This window comes from Microcaecilia unicolor, chromosome 1 (genome assembly GCF_901765095.1).
Source record: "Microcaecilia unicolor chromosome 1, aMicUni1.1, whole genome shotgun sequence".
Taxonomy (NCBI): Eukaryota; Metazoa; Chordata; class Amphibia; order Gymnophiona; family Siphonopidae; genus Microcaecilia; species Microcaecilia unicolor.
In genome coordinates this window covers 569,569,639-569,594,094 of record NC_044031.1, presented here as the reverse complement: position 1 = coordinate 569,594,094, position 24,456 = coordinate 569,569,639, and the positions used below count along the sequence as shown (strand labels likewise).

General features: G+C 41.8%; 1 protein-coding gene across 2 annotated transcripts in view; it reads left to right on the top strand.

Annotated features, from left to right (window-relative positions):
- Window positions 1-24,456, top strand: part of TRPS1 (transcriptional repressor GATA binding 1) — a 593,514-nt gene that overhangs the window by 325,939 nt on the left and 243,119 nt on the right. For both annotated transcript variants that reach the window (XM_030218248.1, XM_030218239.1), the window contains one exon: window positions 11,575-12,181. In XM_030218248.1, the coding sequence (XP_030074108.1) occupies window positions 11,575-12,181 (607 nt within the window). The remainder of the gene's footprint in view (window positions 1-11,574; window positions 12,182-24,456) is intronic.

The following is a 24,456-nucleotide window of genomic DNA, read 5'->3' as shown; positions in this document are numbered from 1 at the left end:
AAGGACTGTGCCAGTGGAATCATCATCATGTTGAAGAGTATTGGTGATAATGGTGATCCTTGAGGTACTCCGCAGGCTGCTTTCCACGGTGGTGATATGTTTGACTTTGATTTTACTTGATAAGTTCTGGTGGTTAGAAAGCCTTTGATCCAGTTAAGTACGTTTCCTTCAATCCTGAAGTGGCCTAGTATTCTTAGTAGTATGTTGTGGTTTGCCATGTCGAATGCGCTCAACTTGTCGAACTGGAGGAGGAGTATGCTTTTGCCTGTGGCAGTCTCCTGCTTGAATTTGGCCAGGAGGGTGACTAGGACAGTTTCTGTGCTATGGTGGGATCGGAATCCTGATTGTGAATTTTGTAGTATTGAGAACTTGTCCAGGTATTCTGTAAGCTGTTTAATAACGAAGCTTTCCATCATTTTTTCTACTAATGGGATAGACGCAACCGGGCCGTAATTGGTGATATTGTTTGTGCTTTTCTTGGCGTCTTTTGGTATTGGGGTGAGTAGGATGTTGCCATGTTCCTCAGGGAAGAGACCTTGTTGTAACATGAAGTTTAGATATTGAGAACTCTAGTGAGTTTTGTCTTATAAGATCCTTTGCTTAGCAACCAAGTCAGTATTCTCTATCTCCATCAGGCGGTATATCAGCTCCTATGTGCTGAGGTAATTTCTGTGTGGCCTCCTCTCCTGCTTGCAGGTTTAGTTGAGTTTGGGGTTGAGAATATCCTGTGCCTCAGGTGTAAACTTGGTGGTCTAGGTCCCTCTCAGCTCTGCTTTTGCCTACTTTGGCTGTCAGTACTCTGTCTCCGGGAGTTCAATCTAGCCCCGCTCTGATGCATTTTTGACGGGCTCAGTGCCCAACAGCTCCTGTGCTTTGTGAGGCTTTGGTGGCCATTTGACAGTGGGTTCCTTGCTGTCTACCATGTCCCGGGATGTTGGCTTTGTGGGGGTATAAGTCTTTGCCCTGTGTTTTTGCCTGAATTTGTTCTTTTATTACATGAGGCCTTTTTATTAAAGTCAGCTCAAGCTGCGCCTTCTTCCCCTCACATTGCTTTTGAGAAGCAGCTTCCTAAGAAATTAAAACTTTGTTTCACAGGATTTGGAGAATATTTCTCCTTGAGACTCGGAGAAGGTTTTAGCTGTGTATGCTGACTGTACTAGTTCTGCTGATCATCCTGACTTTGACATTTCAGAGACAGACGGGGGGGTGATGATCCTACTGTAGCTAGGCTGTTTTTGAGAGCTGAGTTTCCTCTGTTGTTTACAAAATCTATGGAGGCTTTAAACATTTCATCCCTTGCTTCTCAGTCATCTGGTCCTACTCCATCTATTACGTCAGGTACTAAGAGACTTCCTGTATCTTTCCATATCATGAGGCTATGCAGGAGCTTATTGCAGCTCAGTTGGAGACCCCCGATTCTCTAACCTCTGGGTGACTCATGCTGTGTCCAAATTATATCGCCTTATGTCATCTTATTTAGAGCAGTTTGTGCTGCCTAAGTTGGATGCCCTTATTACTGCAGTTACTAAATGTACCACTATCCTTGTTGAAGGCGGTACTGCATTAAAGGATATGCATGACCACAAGCTTGTAGCTTCCTTGAAGCTTGCCTTTCAACTAGCTGCTCTAACTCTTCTAATACTATAAAGTCTATGTATTTCTTTATGCATAGATCTCTTTGGACGCCTTATAAGTTGCATGTTATCAATTCCTCTAACTCTAGTATATGCTGGTCTTGCCAGTCTCAAGTGGGTACTGTAAAGCATCTTACCTTTGAATGTGTGTGCCTTCATCAGTATTGGCTGGAAATCTGGTCGCAGCTGGTAGACATTTTTCACCTTCCTGGCTCACTCACTTAATCAATTTGTGATTCTCAGGGATCAGTATTACAAGAGTCTGCTGACTCCTAGTGAAGGGGCTGTTGTTAGCACCCTGGTTTCTTTAGCATTGAAGGTAATCTTCTCCCATTGGAAGTCTTTACATCAGGCTACCTACCAGGAATGGTGGAACTTAGTGCTCCAAATTTATAAATTCGAATCACACCTTGCAAAGATATCTTCTCGTTTTGCTTCATATAGGGAAAAATGGCTACCACTTGTTGCTTATTTTGATACGGTACAATGATAAGTACTAAATTTGATGTGTTTTTTGGCATGTGCATGCTTTATACTTTGTCAGCCGCTCCTCCCGGCTGTGTAATTGTCTCACTTATCCGTGCTGTCCGCTTCCGACTCCACACTCGTCCGTGCAGTTCGCTCTCACTGCCACACAGTTCCGCTAGCAAGGCGGTGCAACACAGTTCAGCTTGCCAGTCTTTTAAACAAAGTTCAGCTAGTCAGACTTTAAACACAGTTCTGCTAGCCAGGCTTCAAACACAGTTCGGCTAGCCCAGCCTTCCCACAAAGTTCTGCTAGCCAGGCTTCAAACACAGCTCGGCTAGCCCAGCCTTCCCACAAAGTTCAGCTAGTCAGGCTTTAAACACAGTTCTGCTAGCCAGGCTTCAAGCACAGCTCGGCTAGCCCAGCCTTCCCACAAAGTTCAGCTAGTCAGGCTTTAAACACAGTTCAGCTAGCCAGGCTTCCCAACAACGCCCTCTTCAGCAAGGCCTCAAAACCGTTCAGCTTAGCTAGGCTTTTTTCCCCAGCACAGCTTAGCCAGGCTTTTAAAGATCCACCACCCTCACTTATCAACACTTTACCTCTTGACAACCACCCGCCGGATCTCTCCTGACTATTACTCTTTTCTGATACTTTTGGGCTCCTCTAGAAGTACTCTTCTTCTCCAGCTACTTCCTCTCCCACCTCCATTTCCTCTTCCACACCTTCTCCTCCTACCTGCTCCAACTCCTCCCATTCCATCCCCCCATTCTCCACCCCCTCCCTCAGGTGTTCCACCCTCTCCTCAGCTGATTCCATCTCCCAATCAGCCCCCTCTCCTTTCCTCTCCTGCGGCTCAGGTACTCGTTTGTCCTCCTCTCTCCTATTCTTCCAGGCAGTCTGAAATCTGTGTTCTCTACGCTCCTGCCTCCGCCCCTCCCGCAATGCATTCTGGGATCTGTAGTTTTTCCACTCTGGCTTTTCTCTCTTCCCCCCTGCATTCTGGGCTCTGTGGCTTCTCTGATTCTCACAACTTTGATTTGTATTCTCCAGCCCCTCTTCCCCTTTCCCTCTTCTTTTCCTCTTTCCTCCCTCTCTCTTGTTTTCACTTAATTTGATTCTGAATGTAGATTGCTGCTTCTTAATGTGAGCTCCGGTATTGCTTTACTTTGTAAAATGTTACTTGTTGTTATGTTGTGAGCTCTTGATGGTATCTGTATCAAAAATCAATAAAAGAAATTAAACTTTAAATTATCAGGCAGCAATTTCTTCTTTTGTAGCCAGGGCTTCGTTGTGGATTTGACAATTGTCCACGTTGGATTTGCCTCCAGACTTTCTCCCTACCCTAGAGGCAGGGTTGTCCTAATTGTCAGACACTCTTTATGATATTCTTTGAGTGTCAGCTAAGGGTATGGCCTTGGCCGTTTTGGCACGACACTGGCTATGGTTGAGGCATTGGACTGCTGACGTGGCATGCATATCTCATCTCGCAGAGTTGCCCTTTTGGAGGAAGCTACTCTTTGGTGTGGATTGGGAGAAGATTATTAAAGACCTGGGAGATTCCAGGGTCCAGTGACTACCTGAGGACAAGCCTAAACCTCATCTCATTGTGGCTAAGTCTTGTTTTAGAGAAATGTGGAGGTATAGACTAGGGAAGAATAGTGTTTCTGTTCAAAAACCTTGATATCCTCAGATGCAGTCTTCTTTTCCTCAAGAACCTCTCTCTCTTCGCAGCTCTTGCAGTGATGGGGTCGAGGTTCACTCCTTGTATGCAGATATAGGTGGGCATCTTTCCCACTTTCACAAGGAGTGGACCACCATTACTGCAGACCAATGGGTCCACAATATCATTCTCCATGCCTACAAGTTAGAATTTTCAAAGCAACTCACAGGTCTTTTCATACTGTCCCCTTGTGGTAGCTCTGCAAAGAGTCGAGCAGTGCTAACTACCTTAACCTCGTTAAGGCAACGGGGAGCCATTCAGCCCACTCCTCCTGCAGAGAGGGGCATGGATCAATGTTCCGTCTATTTTATTGTCCCAAAGAAAGTTGATTCTTCACCCGGTTCTGGATCTCAGAGGGGTGAGCAAGTCTCTGAGTGCTGCACTTCCGTATGGAGACTCTTTGTTCTGTCATATCCTTGGTCCAGCCAGGTTAGGTTTGCTCCTCATTGGACCTCAAGGAGGTTTATTTTCATATCCCAATTTGGCCTCCTCACAGGAAACTTCTCCGGTTTGTGATCCTGTGAAATCATTTTCAATTCAAGGCCATGCCTTTTGGCCTCACTACTGCACCTCACACACTTTCAAAAGTTGTGGTGGTGGCAGCCTTTCCTCTCTAGCAAGGGATCCAGGTACATCATTACCTGGACGATTGGGTGCCTTCTTATCAAGAGAGTCTTCGCAGTATACAGGCAGTCCTGTCTCTTTTTGCGCTGGGTTGGCTAGTGAATAACGGCAAGAGTTATCTCACTCCCAGCCAGATCCTGGAGTTTCTGAGAGTGTGCTTCAATACCCAGGCGGTGAAAGTTTTTCTGCCTCAGCATCGTCGGCTCAAGTTCAAACAGCACATTTTCAGGCATTTCTCTTCCCTGCCCACAGGCTTGGGATTATGCTCGGGTTCTCGGTTCTGTGGTGGCAACTTTGGATGCTCTACCTTGGGCGAAGTTCTTATGCGGCCCCTACAGTTGTCCCAGTTGAGCCTGTGGTCTCCAGTCTCGGGGACCTATGACCAGCTGGTACCATGGATGTTTCAAGCCGGATGGAGTCTGACTTGTTGGCTTCTCCCTGTACACATTCAGGCAGGGTTGCCCGGACAGACTCTGTTGGTGTGTTCTCACCTCTGATGTCAGCCTCTTTGGAGGGGAATCCCGTTATTTTAACCACTCTGCACAGGGCCGCTGGTCAAGAGTGGAGGCTGCCTGGTCCCATCAACAGCCCTGCGCCTGCCTCCCCACCCCACCATGGTTATACTTTTAAAATAGTAGGAAATATTTTTTCACTCAATGAATAGTTAAGCTTTGGAGCTCATTGCCAGAGGCTGTGTGTAATCCGTTGGGTTCGTCGTGAGCCCTTGGGCCCTGGCCGAGGCTAGCGGGGCGCCGACCCAGGCCAAGGGGAGACTGACCCACCACCACACACCCCAGCTACACAATACCCCTAAGCTACCCCTCCCCGCAGTCCCTCAGGAAGAAGGGAAATAGGCAAACAGGTGGGCCTCGCGGCCGAACTGGAACCCATGCACACAGAGCCACTTGTGCAGTCCTCACGGCCGAACAGGAACCCAGACACACACGGGGGGGGGGCTGAAAGAACCCAGAGGGCCCCCCCGGGACCCCAAAATGTGAGCTAAGCGCTGAACACCAGCAATAGGGCAGAGGAAGAAACAAAAGAACCAGAGCGGGCCATGCCCACCCCAAGGACTAGCGCAGGGCAGGGGAACTAACACAGCAACCCCCAAAAGGGTTAGGAAGCCCCAGGCAGAAGCCAGAGGAACCAGACACAAAAGGAAGGCAGAAAGCCTTTGCCCCAAACCCACAGCAGACAGAGGCAACCAGAACACAAAGGGTTAAGCTTGTAGAGCCAGTAGGCCGGGACACTGGGAAGAGAAATCCTTAGAGTAAACAAACAACCAGAGAGGATGGTCTCAGACAAGCAGCCTAGCTGAGACGAAAGCTGAACAGAGCCCAACCCCCACTGAAGAACAAGCAGTTGGCTTCCCACAGAGAGCAGCAGCCAGCGAAGGGAAGCCCAGCTGGAGGCAAGAGAACTAATTAAACACACACACACACACACACACACACACACACACGCTGCCCCCAGCTAACACAAACAAAGGGAAAGGAAAGAAATCCCTGAACAGGGATCTCAGATCAAAGTTAGAGCACAGAGCACATTCTGACCAAGAGCTCCGGCTTTCAAGTCACCACAAGAGTGTGAGTAACGCCAAATCAAGACAGTGAGTAACACACAGGCTTAAGTAGACTCACAGACATCAGCACAAACCCTGGCAGCCAATCAGAAGAGACGTCCCCCCTCTCTCCCTGCCAAGCCGGCAGAATCATAACACTGTGGTTACAATGGTTAGTATATCTGGGTTTAAAAAAGGTTTGGACAGGTTCCTTGAGGAAAAGTCTGTAGTCTACTATTGAGATAGACATGGGGGAAGCCACTGCTTGCCCTGGGATTGGTAGCATGGAATATTGCTACAATTTGGAATTTTGCCAGGTACTTGTGACCTGGATTGGCCATTGTAGGAAGCAGGATACTGAGCTAGATGGACCATCAGTCTGACCCAGTATGGCTATTCTTTTGTTATGTTCTAAGGCCCATTTTCCTCGCCTGTTATATATTACACTAGCCGTTAAGCCCGTTAAAACGGGTGAGTTTTGGTATGTTTTATTTTGATGTGTAACAGCCCCATTCCCTCCCTCCTTCCCTCCCAGCTGCAGGGCCCCCCACCCTCCCTCCTTTCCTGCCAGCTGCAAGGCCCTCTGTCCCTCCCTCCCAGCTCCAGCAGTGTGATATACGAAGTGCCTGTCAAGGCCTCATGTGATTCTTATTAATTGCTCCATCAATCGATATATAAAAGAACATCCATCAATTGACCCCTGAGGAAGGCTGATATAGCCGAAACACGGACCGTGTTGGGTCCAAATAAAGGTTTTTCTGGAGCATCTTACCCCTGCGCGTGGTGACTGATCTCTTGATATTGGGCCCTCTCCACCCCTTCACTATACAGAAGGGCTAAGACATTTCCCCATAAAAATTGCAGTACAAAAAAATAATGTTTCAAATACAGTCTCAGGAGCAGCAACATTCAGTCTTGTCAGCATACTGTGAAATAATACAAAACTGTACAAAAATTCACTTAAGACCTAGAATACATGGCACATGACACAACTTCCAAAACTCACGTAACAAGGACTATACCTAGGGAAAGCAGCACCATATATATGTGCAGTGGGCCCTAGAACATCAGTACACCTATTGGAAAAAATTGAATAAGCCAGATTACCACAGATCTTTACACAGAAACTCTATTCTGATTATCTGCCTTTGGTCACTCACAGAAAACACAGACCCTCACCAAATACAAATTAAATAAACATAAATTAATAGAAGTATATAGACAAAAAATTAAACTGAATCTTCCCCCCTCCCCCCCCCCAAAAAAAAAAAAAAACAGACTCTTGCATGCAGGACAACACCAGAATTTCTCTACTGCTTTAAAGATAGCAGATGTCAGGGCCAGCACTTTCAGGAGGGGAGGGGAAGGGAGTTGCTACCAGGGCAATTGCTCTGGGCCTCCAGGCCAGAGAGGGCTGGGGTACCCTCCCAAATTCCTGTCTTGGTCTTTGACCCAGTCTAACATCAGCTTTGTACTTTCCAAAAAGTAAGATATTCCAGTCACTAAATAGAAATAAAATAGTTTCTACCTTATATTATTTGGCCATTTTATTTTTCTAATAATGTTGTCCCAGTCCCTTGTTTCTGCATTCCTCGGTCGTCTTAACCTTTTTTTTCTAGTATCTCCTGTCCATTTTACATTTCTTTTTTCATGTCCACCATCTATCTCCCTTCTCTATCTCTGTCCTTATGCAGCATTTCACTTTTCTGTCCCTGCTCTTATCTCCCCCCACCTTGTCTAGCACGTCACCTTTGTGACCCTGCTCTTATTGTCCCCCTGCGTCCAGTATCTCCCCTATTCCTTCCCTCATGCAGCATACCCCGTGCCCTGCCCCTCCCTGTGTCTGGAATCCCCCCCCCCCCCCGTTCCTTTCCTTATCTAGCATCCCCTGTGCAGACTTTGTGCATCCAAAATCTTCCATCATTCCTTCCCTCATAACCAGTATTTGTTCCCTATATCGCCACTCCCCAATCAGCATCTGTATTTTTCTGTCCTCCTCTGTCCTTATTCCCCCTTCTCATCCCCTAGTATTGTCTTCAAACTCTTTCTATCCTCTATGGCAGCTCCCTTCAACTCCTTACCCATGATACCACTAGATCACCCAAAGATGCAGTGACTATGTAATCCTTAGAAGGCAGTGCAGGATCTCCCAGTTGCATCACGCTGACAACTCTGCAGTGTCCCGCCCTCACAGAAACAGTAAGTCTGAGTCTTAGTGGGGTGTGATGCTTCGATGCTGAAAAGGTGTTAGTGTGATACAGTTGGTGGTCCAGCGCTGCCTTCTAAGGGTTACATCATCTCTGTACATCCTTGGGTGGCTGGATGCATGCCACGGTAGCAGTAGAAGAAGGAGGAGGCTGGGAGTTCCACCTGTGTCTGGCGGTCAGCAACAAACTAGCACGTGACAGTGGCTATTTTTCTATTTTGTCAGGCTGGCCACTGCTGGGTGGGCCTGGGATGGGCCCAGGCTCACCTCTGGTTACACCCCTGATATGGTGTGCAGGATAGCATTGCCTTCATTTTCCTCTGTTTCATCGGGCTTTCTTGTTTTTGCATCTACTGCTTCCACCATCCTTTCTTTAAAGAAATGTCTTCTAAGGTTTATCCTCAGTGTACTTCCTTTAAGACTCCTACTGAAATATACCTAATCTTTTGCTTTGTTTACTTTGGGAGTATTTGAATATCCTTGTCCAGTACCTCTTAGGTTGTGTTTAACAGAGGACGTATGTATTTTAACTAGCAGATGTTGACAAACTTTTTTTTTTCTGCTGGCATTACTCCTCATTTGGGTAGACTGAACCCCCTTGTACATTTCTTGTTGTGTTACCATTTTAAAGGTAATTAGACTTTTGATATATGCATACTATTCTGGTCAGCTTTGTTGTACGATTACTTTCCATATTTTCACGATGTGTCTCACAATGGGCAGACTGGATGGGACCGTACAGGTCTTTATCTGCTATCATCTACAATGTATGTTACTATATATGTATGTAGCATCTTATCTGTTATCATGTTGCTAATGCATTAGTGAATGCACATTCACCCTAGATTTTACACTATTCGCATTCAAATTTGAAGGCGATTGGAGTTAATTTTCCATATCTACCCCGTCAGGGTTGCGTTAACCAGCAATGGGGCACTGGGCAAACCTTTCTGGATGGGTGTCTTCCCCTCCCAACCCCCCCCCCCCCCCCCCCCCCCCACAAAAAAAAATGTTCTGTATGTGTTAAAGGAGACAGGGTCTTCATAAGCACATAAGCTTTGAAGGCTCTTTGGTGCTGAAATTACTGCTTGTGTTGGGCCCAGTTCTTTCTTGTTGCTGCCATGAGCCTGATCTCAGAGGCACAGGCAGTAGCGGGAGGGGGAGGAACAGCTTAAGCTGAGGCCTGGAGATCCGATGGACCTCCTCCAATGGGTGGCTGGGCCCCCTCTATGCAGAGGTCTAGGCATCGGAAAAAGCAGCCTTGCATCACATAGCAGCTAGTTTTCCTCCTTAGTGATCACATCACTCTGAAATTTAATTTAGTTTTGGCTTCAGCTCCTGTACTGAGTGTTAATGCAAAAGGAAATAAATCCATACTTCACTCTGCTGTGATGTAAAATGAGTGAAAACAATTGATTCGGCATTGAGCATTGACATAAGTAATCCAGGAGTAGATGGATATGTGTGTGAAATCAGCTTCTGTAATGCTCATTACCCTGAACATGAATGTCATTGGAGTTCTTTTCTATCAGAAACCCTCTCCCTCCCCTCCTCCAGTGTTACAAGCATTCAGTTTTATTCTATACAGTTGAATACCCAAGCAACCTGGAGAACATCAGCTGCAAGGAAAGTGCTAAGAGGTGTCAAAGCCAGGTCAAATAGGATCAGTGGTGATTAGAGCTGAGTGTACAGAGAACACAGCCAGTGCACACTGAGATCAAGGTAAACAGAAGGATAAAATAAAAGGAGATTGGAAAGAGGATGTTTTTTTTTGTTTGTTTGTTTGATTCATCTGTCAGATTAAAATATTCCCCTTTTAGTGATTGTGCCCTTAAACTTGAGTAAAGACATGAGAGAGAAATTTAAGCATGCAGTTATGAGATGTGTGTTTATATATGCATCTTTATTGATAGCAAGGGATAGTCCAGTGGCTCAGATGGTAAGTGCCGTGTTCCTGGTTCGATTCTCTAGTTGGCTGGGGATGCTGCAAAGGCAGGGTTCGCAGCCCCTCTGAATGGGAAGAACTGTGGCCTTTGTATGCGGAGATACTTAGCCACTCAGAGGTGCATGACAGGTGGAAGTCTGCAAAGTAGCTGAGTAGAGAAGACGCCATTTTATAATACTTTTACAGTGCTTTGATGGTATGTCATTCTTTACGTCTATTCTCAAGGTTAAAAGTATTGTGATTTAGAAATCAGTTTAAACATGCCTGGTAAATATAAAGGAGATGATTACAGAAAGATTAGGCATCATTTACATATGTATAATACTGATGTGCATCAGCATGCACATATAAGTAGCGATTTTAGAAAAGATGCTATTCATGTCAGGGGGATGTAGCAATCTTAAGGCAACATTCACAGCTATGACCTTTTGTATGGGAAGACACTTGAATGCCCAATTAAAGATGCGTAATTGTCAGTTTCCAAATGGAGCAAAAATATATGCCTGGGGCTGTGGCTACAGTGGCACTGTTATAGTTGTTTTTTTTAATTGGGGGTGGGGGGGGGGGAGATATTAGAATTCAAATCCCCAAATAGTGCAAGTGAAACTTTAAAGCATGAAATTCCAGCATGGTTCCAATTGATCTGGATGAAACAGACCGAAAGGTGCATACTTACAATGTGGCAAAATGATATGCGTTTCCTTCCTCTATTTACAAACTCATACATGTCTGTTCAGGGACTGAGAGTGAGCAGATATTGTAAAGTGCCTCTCAGTAGGGCTACAGGGGCTGTCTGAGGATTGCGTGTACAGACATCCTGACGGATGGTGCCTCCATAATGGGCATTATTTCTTGGATAAAACGTGCCAGAAAATACTCACAATGTATATGCAGAGAAGAATGGGTTCCTTTTTAAGTGTTTTTCAGAAAAAAAAGCCTAGTATGTTTAATAATCATTCCATACCCCTTTCAGATTAGTCAGCTTGTTCCTTTATTCAACATTTTTAAATGTTTGAAAAGTGACATCTTACAGTGGATAGCTCCTAACAGTAGAAGTTCTATAGAAGTACAGTGGAGAAGGTTTCAATCAGAGATCAGTAGTATGGTGCCTGTATCTTCAGTGAAGCTGTATAAACTGTACTGTAATCAAAATGATCAAATTCTAGTTCAAACAGTTAGTGGGAGAGCCAGCAAACCAGTTATTCCAGTGTTTATCAGCTTGGTATTAATTTACATGTTAAGTAAAATATAACAAAGGAAGTCATTTGCATTCTTCACCTTGCATTCCTTGTCTGATTTCACTTAAGGTTTCAGGTTTCATATCACCACATTTCAAGATACTTTTTTTTTTAAATATAATCTGTGTACATGTAAATAATACAGCTCTATGTAAAATGCTGTTTGTTTCTATCCTTTTAGGAGAGCACACAACTGCTACAAATGCCGGCAGTGCAGTTTCACGGCTGCTGGTACTCAGTCTTTGTTGGAACACTTCAATACTGTGCACTGTCAGGAGATGGATGTCACTACAACTAACGGAGGGGACACTCATAGCACATCTCCTTTCAAGGAAGAATCCAAAGCTGATGTAAAGGTGTACAGCCTGGTTAATTCTGACTCCAAAATGGCAAATTCTGTGTGTGGCAGTATAGTGAAGAAGGAAAAGTTGGAAGAGAAAGAAGGGATGAAGGAGAAAGGTTGGGCTGATGGTGCCAGCGATGACCTTCGAGCTATGTCTTGGAGAGGAACAGAGATTTTGAGGGGGAGCCCATCTTACACACAAGTGGGTTTGGGTCTCCTGACCACAGTTTCAGTCAGTCAAGAGCAGCCAAAGCCTTCAAGAGAGAGTCCAAATGTAGAGGCTGCCCATCTGGTGCGCCCTGTGTATGGCTTGACAGCAGAGCCTAAGGGTGTCCTGCAGGGTGTGCCAGGAGGAGGAGGGGGAGAGAAGCTTGGATCACTCGCGTCACAATATCCTACATCGGGAGATAATAAATCAAAAGACGAATCTCAGTCACTTCTACGGGTAGGATTGTCTTTCTTAATTTATTACATTTTGTATTTGAAAAGAAAACTTAACTTTGGAATAGCTTTGTATGATTTCAGAGTTGGTGATGTTCATTTGTGATCTCAGTTGACACTGCAGAGCTAAGGTTGTGTCCTAGTTTTGTCCCAATATAACATGCCTCTGTCTTTATTGTTAGCTGTGCTTGAATTTCTTTTAATATTCCTGCTGATCATGCAAGATGATAAAACGTTTGGAAGGAGGTTTTAGAGTCCCAGAATGCTGCACAACTGTTATGCTGAAATATCCAAATGCTTTTAAAGTGTAAGGCAATGTGACAGTGCATATTTAATGTTCAAGGTATCAGACACAATGTTTGGTGAGTTGAAAATGTAAAACTTCAATGTGTGGTGGAAATGGAGAAATACAATGGTTTTGGAACACAGGATTTCAGTAAAACTGCTGAACTTGCTACTTTTATTTATGAAAGGACCCGTGTCCAATGACGATAAATGTTCCAGGGTCTTGGACCCAAATGGAGGAATTTTTTTCTCTTCTATAAGAAAAATACCTCACTAGTTATACATAAAAACATTTAAGGGAAGCAGGTCTGTTTGCTTCACTGGACAATTTCTAGAAATGTATCTGCTTTTGTGAAAGTGCTTTCAAATCTTGCTTTTGTCCTTTGCTCATATATCTAGTTTAAGATCAGAAAGTACTTATATTTATATATTTATCTGTGTTCAGTGGATATATTTATGTGGACTCCATGCTGTTTGCAGGCTTTTTAAACAATGATCTTCTATTTAACAATAATGTCCATGGATTTCAACATTTAATCTTTTCTGTTGTAGTTAAAATTGCATATGGTCGTGGAATCAAGTGTAGAAATCTTGAAGGCTTCCATTGCTAATCTGTGCTAGATGTTTAGTGCAAGAATTACTGTGCACCATGTGAGCAGTTAATGCAATGTGTTAACTTTCAGTGCTCGCTGTGTATGAAATAACTAACACAGGAAAATGCCATTTTGGGGTGGAATCAGTATCTTATGTTAGCACGGAGGTTAAATACATCTGAAGAGGTGTAGGTAACTGCATTATCTACTGTACAGTTAATACACAGTAGCATACTTCAAATCAATTGCACGGCAATCCGTCCAAAAATGTTAGAATGGCCCAATTATTTACCTCAGAGGTTTTATATCTAATGTGTGTCAACTTTTGTAATTAATGCTCAAGAAAGCGCAAAACCTTAGTGCACTTTATACAGAGGCCTAAATCTGTTGTTTGATTATTGGTTTCGGGAAAAGCAGGAACATGAAAAAACAAAAACAATTGAAAAAACAAACAAAATCTCCTGATGCCTTAATCAGAGTCCTGATATCTCCCTTCGGATCAGACAGTGTGACACAATGGAATTGAGGGGAAGTAGTCTGAAAGGATCAGGTGTACTGTGCTGGAAAGAGGCAGAGAAGCCCAGTACTGCTTCAGAGCTTCACTTACGTGCATAAATAACTTGATCTCTAGCACCTCGTCTTTTTGTTTTTATTATTATTTTTTATGACCAGAGATGTTCGTAATGTTTTGACGTCAGAAACGTGAACATAACTTCCACATTTGGAGGTGTGGAAGTTCTTGACTTCCAATATCTGTTTAGCTTACACATTTCTTTGTGTTGTATTAAATATCTAACAAATTGCATGTCAACTGAGTAAACAGAAAAGGCTTGAAGACCATCTGTTTAATGTTGTATAAGAAAGTTTTCTAGATGGCAACAATAATTTCGATACCATCACCCTGTTACTTGGGTATTTCCCATTGGCTGGAGTTTAATTTAGATCAGATAGAACTTAGCTTCAAATTCACATATCCCTCCCATAAAAGAAAATAAAAACCATAAGCCTTACTCTGAGATAACTAGGAGCTATTCTACACGTGACTGATGGGTAAACTCCTCAGGTTATGTCATTAATTGTTGGAGTCAATATTCAGCCCGCAGTGGTCAGTGTTTACAAAAATAAATCCAGGATCCAGGATATTCAGTGCCAATATCCAGATACTGACCAGCACTGAATATCCAGGAATTAGTGCTGGCTGGTGGTGCTATCTGGATAACCATGATATTTAGACTGCTAACTATATCGCAAACTGAATAAAGTTTAGATAGCCTTTTTGCTGTCCTAACTTGATCAGTTTAGTTATCTGTTTACTAGTCCGAATATCACAGTTAACCAAATAACCTCTGGCTCCACCCATTCACCCACAGATCATCCTGGCACTGTCTGGATAGTATGAAATACAAAAAAACAATTGAACACAAGCACTGCCAGACAAATACCTGCAAGAAAATAATTTTTCTGTTCTGTCAGCACATTATCAATCACTGGTCTAAAAACTCCGTGAATTTTTTGAAACTTTTTTGCTGATTTCTCATTTAAGTGTGTAACCCAATGCAAAACTTAATAGTCAAAAAAACATGACACTTCGGCACTTAATCTTAACCAGTTAACCCGATGGGACCACCGTTTTCACTTGTAAAAGCTTCTTCAGGGGTCTGTGCCACTTAGATACTTCAAGCTTAACAGACTTCTATTCTTGCTGGAAAATAGCATCCATTAGACCAGTGACTGATGATGTGCTTACAGAATAGAAAAATTATTTTCTTGCGGCCATGACCCGTTTTGGTGATCACTTTTTCATTTCAGGTGTTTGGCAGTGATTGTGTACAGTTGTTTTTTGTATTTCATACCCTACATTAGCACACAAACATTCTTGCACACTGCACCTTATTATACTGTCTGGATAGCGCCAAGACAAAAGGAATTTTCATTGGCACTGTCTGGTTAGTGCTGCTGAATATTCTACTGGCTGGCACTTTTCTGGTTAGTAGCACCTACTAACTGAATAAGTTCCTTTGAATATCGGTTGGGTGGTCTGTTACAGCTATCCAAAGTTGTCATGTACTAACTTGCATTAATGCATATTAAATAATTCAAACCCCTCATGGGGCCTATTTTTATTAACCGTGCACTAAACTGGGACTAACACTGAGTTGTTAATAGAAGTTAATAAATGAAGGCCTGCGTTTTAGTAAAATGGGAAAAGGAAAGCTGCTCAATATTCATCATGTATTTGCAGTTTGTAGTTATAAGAGGCATGGAATATGTGTTTTTAAATTTTGTGAAACGTTAAGCAGTCACTAGAAGTATGTTAGATTATTTTTCTTATCTAGGAGCTTTTAAAACATTTTTTAACCTATTTTTGTCTGCAAGTTATGCTAACGATTTAAGTAATAGTCATAGTACATGCCAGCAGATGGTGAAAACCATGGAACATGTGTAACTTGATAAGTTTTGGGATCAAAAGTAATATGAAAAAGAGCGTTAGGATTTAACAATATTGGTATGGCTGGTGTCATGCCTGTCATAAGAATAGCTTTGCTATTAAGTGTAAAGGCGACATTGGTCTACAAATTTTGAACTGTTCCGCTCTTTATTCACCACATTGGAATCTCAGCAACTAAGTGTCCTATATGTATAAGGCCAGACTTAATTTTTAAGTGTTTACACAGACACAGCAGCATTAAGGTAATATCAACTGCATCATGCATTACGTTTAGTAACTGGATAAAATAAACTATTACATTAGCTTGTGATTATCAAGCCTTGAGACAGGAAGTAAGCTTTCTTAAATAAGGGGCCTCAATTTGTCAGCCTTCACATATGGAAAGCATTATCTCAGATTGCTGATAATGTCCCCTTTTCATTTGCAGGCATACTTGTAGCTATTTAAGAGGGGTTCAGATGACCTACACACTAGTCATCATTTATTATCTGTGGTATATTAAAAAGGAGTATCATATGAACTGGTTAAAAGTAAAACTAATTTAAAGAGAACTCACAAAGTAGTGGATATAGAGGACGTCTTTATTAGGCTGGCAGACCTAGTTGCAGGGATCTGGGAGGAATACTGAATTCCCTTCTCTAACATTTTTTTTTTTTTAATCACCACATGCAGAAATATTGGTTTTACTGTCAAGCTGTCTTATATTGAGGGGACGGATTCCAAAACTCTCAGGTTTGGGATAAAGACCACAGATGCTTTTTTTTCCACTGATTTTTCACCAAGTTTCATGGGGGGAAAGTATTCCTGTGCTTTCAAACTTGCTGTGGGTACTTACCTTATCACCTGCTTTTCGTATTTTTTTTTGGGGGGGGGGGGGGGGGGCTGGGATTTTCTAAGGAAAATAACACAGGTACACTTGATAATTCTGTCCAGAGCGTGGTCTTGGGAATGACTGCCCTAAATGTGACTAAAATGTGGGAGAATGCACATACTCAGGGGTCCTTTTACTGATCTGCGGTAAGCACTATTATTATTAGCATTTGTAATGCGCTACCAGATGCACGCAGCGCTGAACACCTGATACAAAGAGACAGTCCCTGCTCAAAAGAGCTTACAATCTAAATAATACAGACAGACAAGACAGTTACGGGTGAGGGAAGTAATGGGAGCTAAAAAGCAGCAGTGAAAAGGTGGGTTTTCAGCATAGATTTGAAAACAGGTAGAGATGGAGCTAGACGTATAGGTCCAGGAAGTCTATTCCAGGCATAAGGTGCCGCGAGAGAAAAGGAGCGAAGCTTAAAAAGGCTTACAGCAAGATGTGCTCAGGTATCCTGCAGTAAGGCCCAAATCTGTGCACTTCCTGCTTGCTAAAATTTGTATTTATTTATTTTTTGGTTGAGGGAGCATTTTGGGGGGGGGGGGGGGCAGAGAATGGGCGTTTTTGCAGTAATCAGTGCATCTGCATTAGTGTGTGCTAAACAGCGCAGAATTGTTTTATTTATTAATTTATATTCCACCTAAATACTAGGCAGATCACAATAAAATGTCCATAAAAACTTTACACTTGCAAAATAGTAAAATTTGACATAAAACAAAAAGAAAACTGAAAAGCTGTTTCACACTTTACCGGTATTCTAATTACGCCAGAGGGTATGCTAACAGAAACAAATGGGTCTTCAACAGCCTCTTAAATTGGATTAAATTCGTGGCCAGATGTAAGTACCCTGGCAAACTATTCCACAAACGTGATCCCTAAATAGATTACCATATGAACCGTAGTTGCCTACAAAATGGGTGGTGATAAGTTCTCTTCTGGTAATATTTTTTAATGGCTGTTGTAATGGCAACATTAGCACATGGCCATTAACGGGAGAAATAGAAAATCAGCCAATTTATTTCTGCAGTAAAAATGGCTTTAACATGCTGAAATAAAAACCCATGTAAGGGCACACTAAGATCACTTTCTACCGCAGCTTAGGAAAAGAACCCCTAAATGCCCTGTTGATGGAGGGCAGTTTTCAGACAGCTAACGTGCGTATAAATCGGTATTCATCAACGTACAGTGGTGGAAATAAGTATTTGATCCCTTGCTGATTTTGTAAGTTTGCCCACTGACAAAGACATGAGCAGCCCATAATTGAAGGGTAGGTTATTGGTAACAGTGAGAGATAGCACATCACAAATTAAATCCGGAAAATCACATTGTGGAAAGTATATGAATTTATTTGCATTCTGCAGAGGGAAATAAGTATTTGATCCCTCACCAACCAGTAAGAGATCTGGCCCCTACAGACCAGGTAGATGCTCCAAATCAACTCGTTACCTGCATGACAGACAGCTGTCGGCAATGGTCACCTGTATGAAAGACACCTGTCCACAGACTCAGTGAATCAGTCAGACTCTAACCTCTACAAAATGGCCAAGAGCAAGGAGCTGTCTAAGGATGTCAGGGACAAGATCATACACCTGCACAAGGCTGGAATGGGCTACAAAACCATCAGTAAGACGCTGGGCGAGAAGGAGACAACTGTTGGTGCCATAGTAAGAAAATGGAAGAAGTACAAAATGACTGTCAATCGACAAAGATCTGGGGCTCCACGCAAAATCTCACCTCGTGGGGTATCCTTGATCATGAGGAAGGTTAGAAATCAGCCTACAACTACAAGGGGGGAACTTGTCAATGATCTCAAGGCAGCTGGGACCACTGTCACCACGAAAACCATTGGTAACACATTACGACATAACGGATTGCAATCCTGCAGTGCCCGCAAGGTCCCCCTGCTCCGGAAGGCACATGTGACGGCCCGTCTGAAGTTTGCCAGTGAACACCTGGATGATGCCGAGAGTGATTGGGAGAAGGTGCTGTGGTCAGATGAGACAAAAATTGAGCTCTTTGGCATGAACTCAACTCGCCGTGTTTGGAGGAAGAGAAATGCTGCCTATGACCCAAAGAACACCGTCCCCACTGTCAAGCATGGAGGTGGAAATGTTATGTTTTGGGGGTGTTTCTCTGCTAAAGGCACAGGACTACTTCACCGCATCAATGGGAGAATGGATGGGGCCATGTACCGTACAATTCTGAGTGACAACCTCCTTCCCTCCGCCAGGGCCTTAAAAATGGGTCGTGGCTGGGTCTTCCAGCACGACAATGACCCAAAACATACAGCCAAGGCAACAAAGGAGTGGCTCAGGAAGAAGCACATTAGGGTCATGGAGTGGCCTAGCCAGTCACCAGACCTTAATCCCATTGAAAACTTATGGAGGGAGCTGAAGCTGCGAGTTGCCAAGCGACAGCCCAGAACTCTTAATGATTTAGAGATGATCTGCAAAGAGGAGTGGACCAAAATTCCTCCTGACATGTGTGCAAACCTCATCATCAACTACAGAAGACGTCTGACCGCTGTGCTTGCCAACAAGGGTTTTGCCACCAAGTATTAGGTCTTGTTTGCCAGAGGGATTAAATACTTATTTCCCTCTGCAGAATGCAAATAAATTCATATACTTTCCACAATGTGATTTTCCGGATTTAATTTGTGATGTGCTATCTCTCACTGTTACCAATAACCTACCCTTCAATTATGGGCTGCTCATGTCTTTGTCAGTGGGCAAACTTACAAAATCAGCAAGGGATCAAATACTTATTTCCACCACTGTATAATTGGCTTTGAAAATTATCCTTTGAATGTTTAAGCACAAGTTTTATTTTGTAGGTTGTACTTTTTTTTGTGTGTTTAAAAGTAATTTGGTCAGCAATTAGAAAAGCAATAAGATCATACCCTTCTTCCTTTTCTGTTTTTTTTTCTAGGCAAAATATAATTTCTAAAAGGTGTATGCTCATCCTTAACCTCTCCTACTGTTACTGAGCTAAGTAAATTTTGAGTGCCAATCTATCTTTCTCTGTCCAACATGAATTTAGGTGTTCTCTAACTTCATTAGGATAGATTTTCCTTCAATAAAGTAAGATTTTAGGTCTTTAAACCTAGCACCCATTGCCAGCATAGTTATTTCAGCTTTTCCTTTGTCCAATGCATGTGATTGTGCTGCATTTGGGCTCCATTGAGCTCCAGCCCTTGTCATGGCTTACAGCACTGTAAGTCTTCATTCTTAGCTACCTGGGTAACTGTACTCATAGACAGCTAGATCCTTTAAGATCCCTGCATAGTTGCACTCTTAATCCTAGCTTCTCGGAGTCACCATTGTGCAACAAATTATAACCCCCCCTCTTCAATTTCAGATAATCTGCTAATTTGTAGGCCGTTATGCTGAGGATCACACTACTTTACACTATTTACAGTGCAAAAGCCGCATTGCGCCTGCCATGAGTGGGAAAGCGCGGGGTACAAATGTAACAACAAAAAAATTAGTTGCAGACCGTTCAAAACACAGCAGCAAGATTGATATTCAAAAAGTCAAAATATGATAGAGCAACTCAACTACTCATAATACTACATTGGCTCCCGATCAAGGCCATACTATTTTTCTAAACCAGCACAGTCATCTTCAAAATACTGTTTGGCATGTCGTCAGATTACATGCTAGACTTGATCAAACTATCACCAAGAAATGCAAACCCAGGAACCAGAGGTTACCTACTACTTCATCTGCCCAACTACAAAAATGTACTATACAAGTCTACCTACAAGGCGGGATTTAGCTACCTGGGCTCAAAATGATGGAACTCAGTTCCCATAGTCATAAGAAGCATCACAAACCACCGCCAGTTCAGAAAAGACCTGAAGACCTATCTCTTTAGAAATTTCTACGAGTAAAATATACACTAATCATTCTGGAACACCAATACACAACACAACCTCTAACTGTAACACATCTTTTCATTTAAGAAATGAACTAAGACATATCTTCTTGAGAAACCCTCGTTATCTTACCAACCACTGTAAAACACAGCTTCATACAACCTTGTAAATGTAGTTGAAACAATGTAATCTTTAACAACTGTTAAATGTAAGCCACATTGAACCGAAACTCATTTTTGGATAATTGTGGAATACAAGTATGAATAATTAAAATAAAATTCAAAGACAGAGACCATAAAAATATATTAAACTAAAATTGACTGAAAGCAAAATAGAGGACTTAACAGATTTCCAACACATTACATTTTATTTTATAGGGGGGAGGGGAAAGGCCCTCGGAAAATAAAATGTAATGTTTTGGGAATCTGTGAAGTCCTCTTAGTTTGCTTTGAGTTGATATTACTATTTAATAGTGGACTGTTCTTGCCATTTTTTTGTATTAAAATTGATCATTATGAAGCAAAAAAAGCCTTAATAAATACATCTGTTTAATTTCAGTCACTTGGGATTATTTCTCCCTTCCTCTCACTCCGTCTGGTCTGATGAGCAGAAACCGGGCTCAGGTAACAGAGCCAATGTTATGCAGGGCCATGTGTAGCATTGCCACTGACTCATTGGTCTGGCCCCTCCAAGTAATATACATTTTATTTTAAGAAGATGAGAGCAGGGCCAAGGTGAACTCAGTATCCTCTTCTAGATGTAATTTAATCATACTGACCTACGTGTACTAAGCAGGGCAGTAGAGAGAAACATTTTGTTAAGAGTGTTTTTAGGAAGTATCTGTAGTCTAGACTGGTCATGCCCATTTGCATTCTTTCTCACGCAGTTTATTTCTACACGCAGCTCCAGTGCACTGGGTTAAAGAACCGCTGAGCTCTGACATCTTTGTAAGAGTATTTATTCACAGAATATGATAGCTGAAGAGTTTTTTTTTTTTTTTTTTTTAAGTATAGCATTAAAAGATTTCTGTTCTGGGAGGTAACATGCTGTAAACAAGATGGAAATCGGCAAAGTAGATGGATGGAAACGGTACTGTTTGTATAAAGCTGATGCACACATGTACATAGGCGCATACATATATGTAGCGATTTCAGAACATGTGCTACTCGTATGCCAGCAGAGTGCACCAGTTTGAAGGTGGTGTGTACTGGGCGAAGATAGGGTGGACCTTCAACTTATATGTGTGTTCCATGTTTTAGAATGGCAATACATGTATATCCTGAAAGTTCCCCATCAGCATTTACACCTGCTTCAATTCCTGCACAACTGTTGCTAACAGTTCAAAAGAAAGAGCCCAAAGGCCAAACTGTGGTCAAAAGACACTCTGGTTTGGAGAAACTAGGGAGACAAAAGAGAGAAGATACCAGTGTGGCAACAGGGAATAAAAGCTCCAAATATTAGTACCTTGGTGTCTTCTATCATGTCTCCCTGTGGTTTCTCCCAACCAGTATGCTTTTTGAGAACTATCTTCTAATCTCTCATTCATACTTGAGCTTGACGGAGGCATTGGTCTTGCCTCTCTGGAACTTAAAACCACCTTAAATTGCCAGATGTCTCGGAGGATGGTTCATTAATAAATTTCCCATACGGGTTTCCAAAACCCACCACATACATGTGTAAGTTGCTAGCATGGGCTGCATGTGCAAAGTCCTGAGTAAGGCTGTTTGATTTTGTTTGTTTTGAAGCATTCTCTTTTATAAAATGATTTCTTTTGGATCTGTGTGTGGAATATATATTCCATACAGAGGTCATTATAAATGAAAGGTTACAGATTACTAGTCTTTATACCCTTTGTCATAGCAAATCCAAATTGGCTTCATTTTCAAATATTTTCTAACTTACCATCAAGCACAAATGTATATATGCACATTAGCTACTTCATGCTAACATTATACAACTAGCATTATAAAGAATTGTAACCAACAGCTATGCATAACAATGTGTGCCTTATCAACACTCCTTAAAGACTTCAAAGGCATTTACAGTTTGAACTTAATTATTATAAACAATAACTTGCATAAAGGAGATTTACTTGGAATAAGACCAAAGAATAGCCTTAATCCCTACTAGCCTTTGAAGCCCATGTAACAATATTAAATCTTTAAAACCAAAGTACTTCATGACAATAAATCCTTGTGACCAATATCTCAGTGACCTAATGGCTTTATGACCAATAGTAGATGTGTGACCACAATATCCTATAACCAAAAGGCACTGTGATTAAATCCTCTATGACCAACTGGCCTTTGGCCAAGTAGGTATGACCAGTTGTCCTATGATCAATAAGTCCCTACACCGGGGCCTTAAAAATGGTATCTCAAATGTTTGTCTCCATTTCAAGAGTTATTTATTCAAACATGTTTAGCATTTAATTAATGAAGATGTGCATTGAAACGTACAAAAGAAGTACCTACTGTGCCTGAATATAGTTCTCCTTGAGCTACTGCTGAAATGGAATCAATGCTAAGCAGATATTTGAAAAAACATGGATGGTCTCAACATTTTGTAACAATGTTTAGCAATAATTCAGAAGTTCAATAAAGCAGGTATGCCACAGGGGGAAAAAAAAATCTGACCATACAGCGACTCATAATATAAAAGACTGGAACAGCATATATGTGTCTCTGCAAAAGATTCTTCATTGAATTTAATTGTCATAGTGATAGATGTGAAGTGTCGAGGATTTTTAGATAAGTGGCATATTTATATAACTCATGATAAATTGCATTAGAATTACCTTAAAATATGAATATAACAAGGATTATATTAGATCAAAGTAGTTAAAAAGAGGGGCAATTATATGGTCAAACCACCTCACCCATTGCAGCTACACACACACCCATAGCTATGTGAATTTCTAGATAAAGATAAGGGTGTAAAGCAGCTTAAATACTAAAATCATCATTTGGGCGTGTAGCAGTATGCAGCGATGCACTGGGTAGTTATTACGTTTGAACCTGGAGGAAAAGATGAATCAGATTTCAGAACAAAGAGTGAGAGACCTCAGATTGTAAACATGTTGGCCTATTTTGTAAACAGCAGTTCAGGTCGAAGTTGCTAGGCACAGTCATGCGATGCAAATGGGGAACTGGGACTAAACTGCAATGCAGCCTTTGTTGCGCTGTTGAGCCAAAGCTGGTTTAAAAAAAAAAAAGAAAACAAATGGAATTGAGCCTAGCCTTAAAGTAGAGCAAACAGCTGGCATGGCTAGACATGCAATCTCTCATTTAACTAATATTTATTTAAAGTCTCAACTAGTGGTTTGCATGATAGAAATGGTGGCATTCCTGTATTTGAGCACTTCATACAACCAAAATTCAAGCAGTAGTTGTGTTATTGTAGTCCCTTGAAGCTGAAAATTCTCTTGTCTAGCTCGGTAAATAAAGGTAGCTAATTTCCATTCACAAATGTTTCTTTATTTTTCGCTATAGAAGTATTATGCAAATTCTGGTCAAAGGAGAACTTGCAGCCTGCTCAGAAACTTATTAAATATGATGTGGAGAAGGGTGTGTTAATGCACCAGTGTATTTAATAAGTTTGAGTAGGCTGCAAGTTCTCCTTTGACCAGAATTTGGATACTACTTCTATAGTGAAAAATAAAGAAACGTTGTCTTACAAGGCTGTGAAAAGTCAGGACCTAAATAATACCATGGCAGAGATTCCTTAGGAATATACAAATTCTAAAACAGTTATGAGCCTGACAGCAAAATGTATAAGTAACCAATTCAGCAATAGTCTGTGCTTTGGTAATGCACCTTCATGTATTAAAAAAAAAAAAAAGACAACTGATATTTCTATAACAAATACTTAAATTAAAACTACTAGAGCTTTACATAGTACTGCTTTTCTCATCTCATTGCCATTTAAAATTAAACTGGATCTGCAGTTTGCATTCATGAATTTTAATAGGTCAAACGCTATAGTTGGAGATTTAATGTTTTTAGTAAAACCAGTGCCAGACTGTACTATTGTGTTGAAAAGCTGCATTGTAAATCCTGAAATTAAACCAGATTTTGTATCCAAGCAAGATGTAAGTATAGATATAATGTATGTGTAGCATATAACATTAGACGGCAAGAAGCTTCAGTTTGATAACTCCAGATATACGGAGCAGCTTGGTTTTGGACAAACACAAACA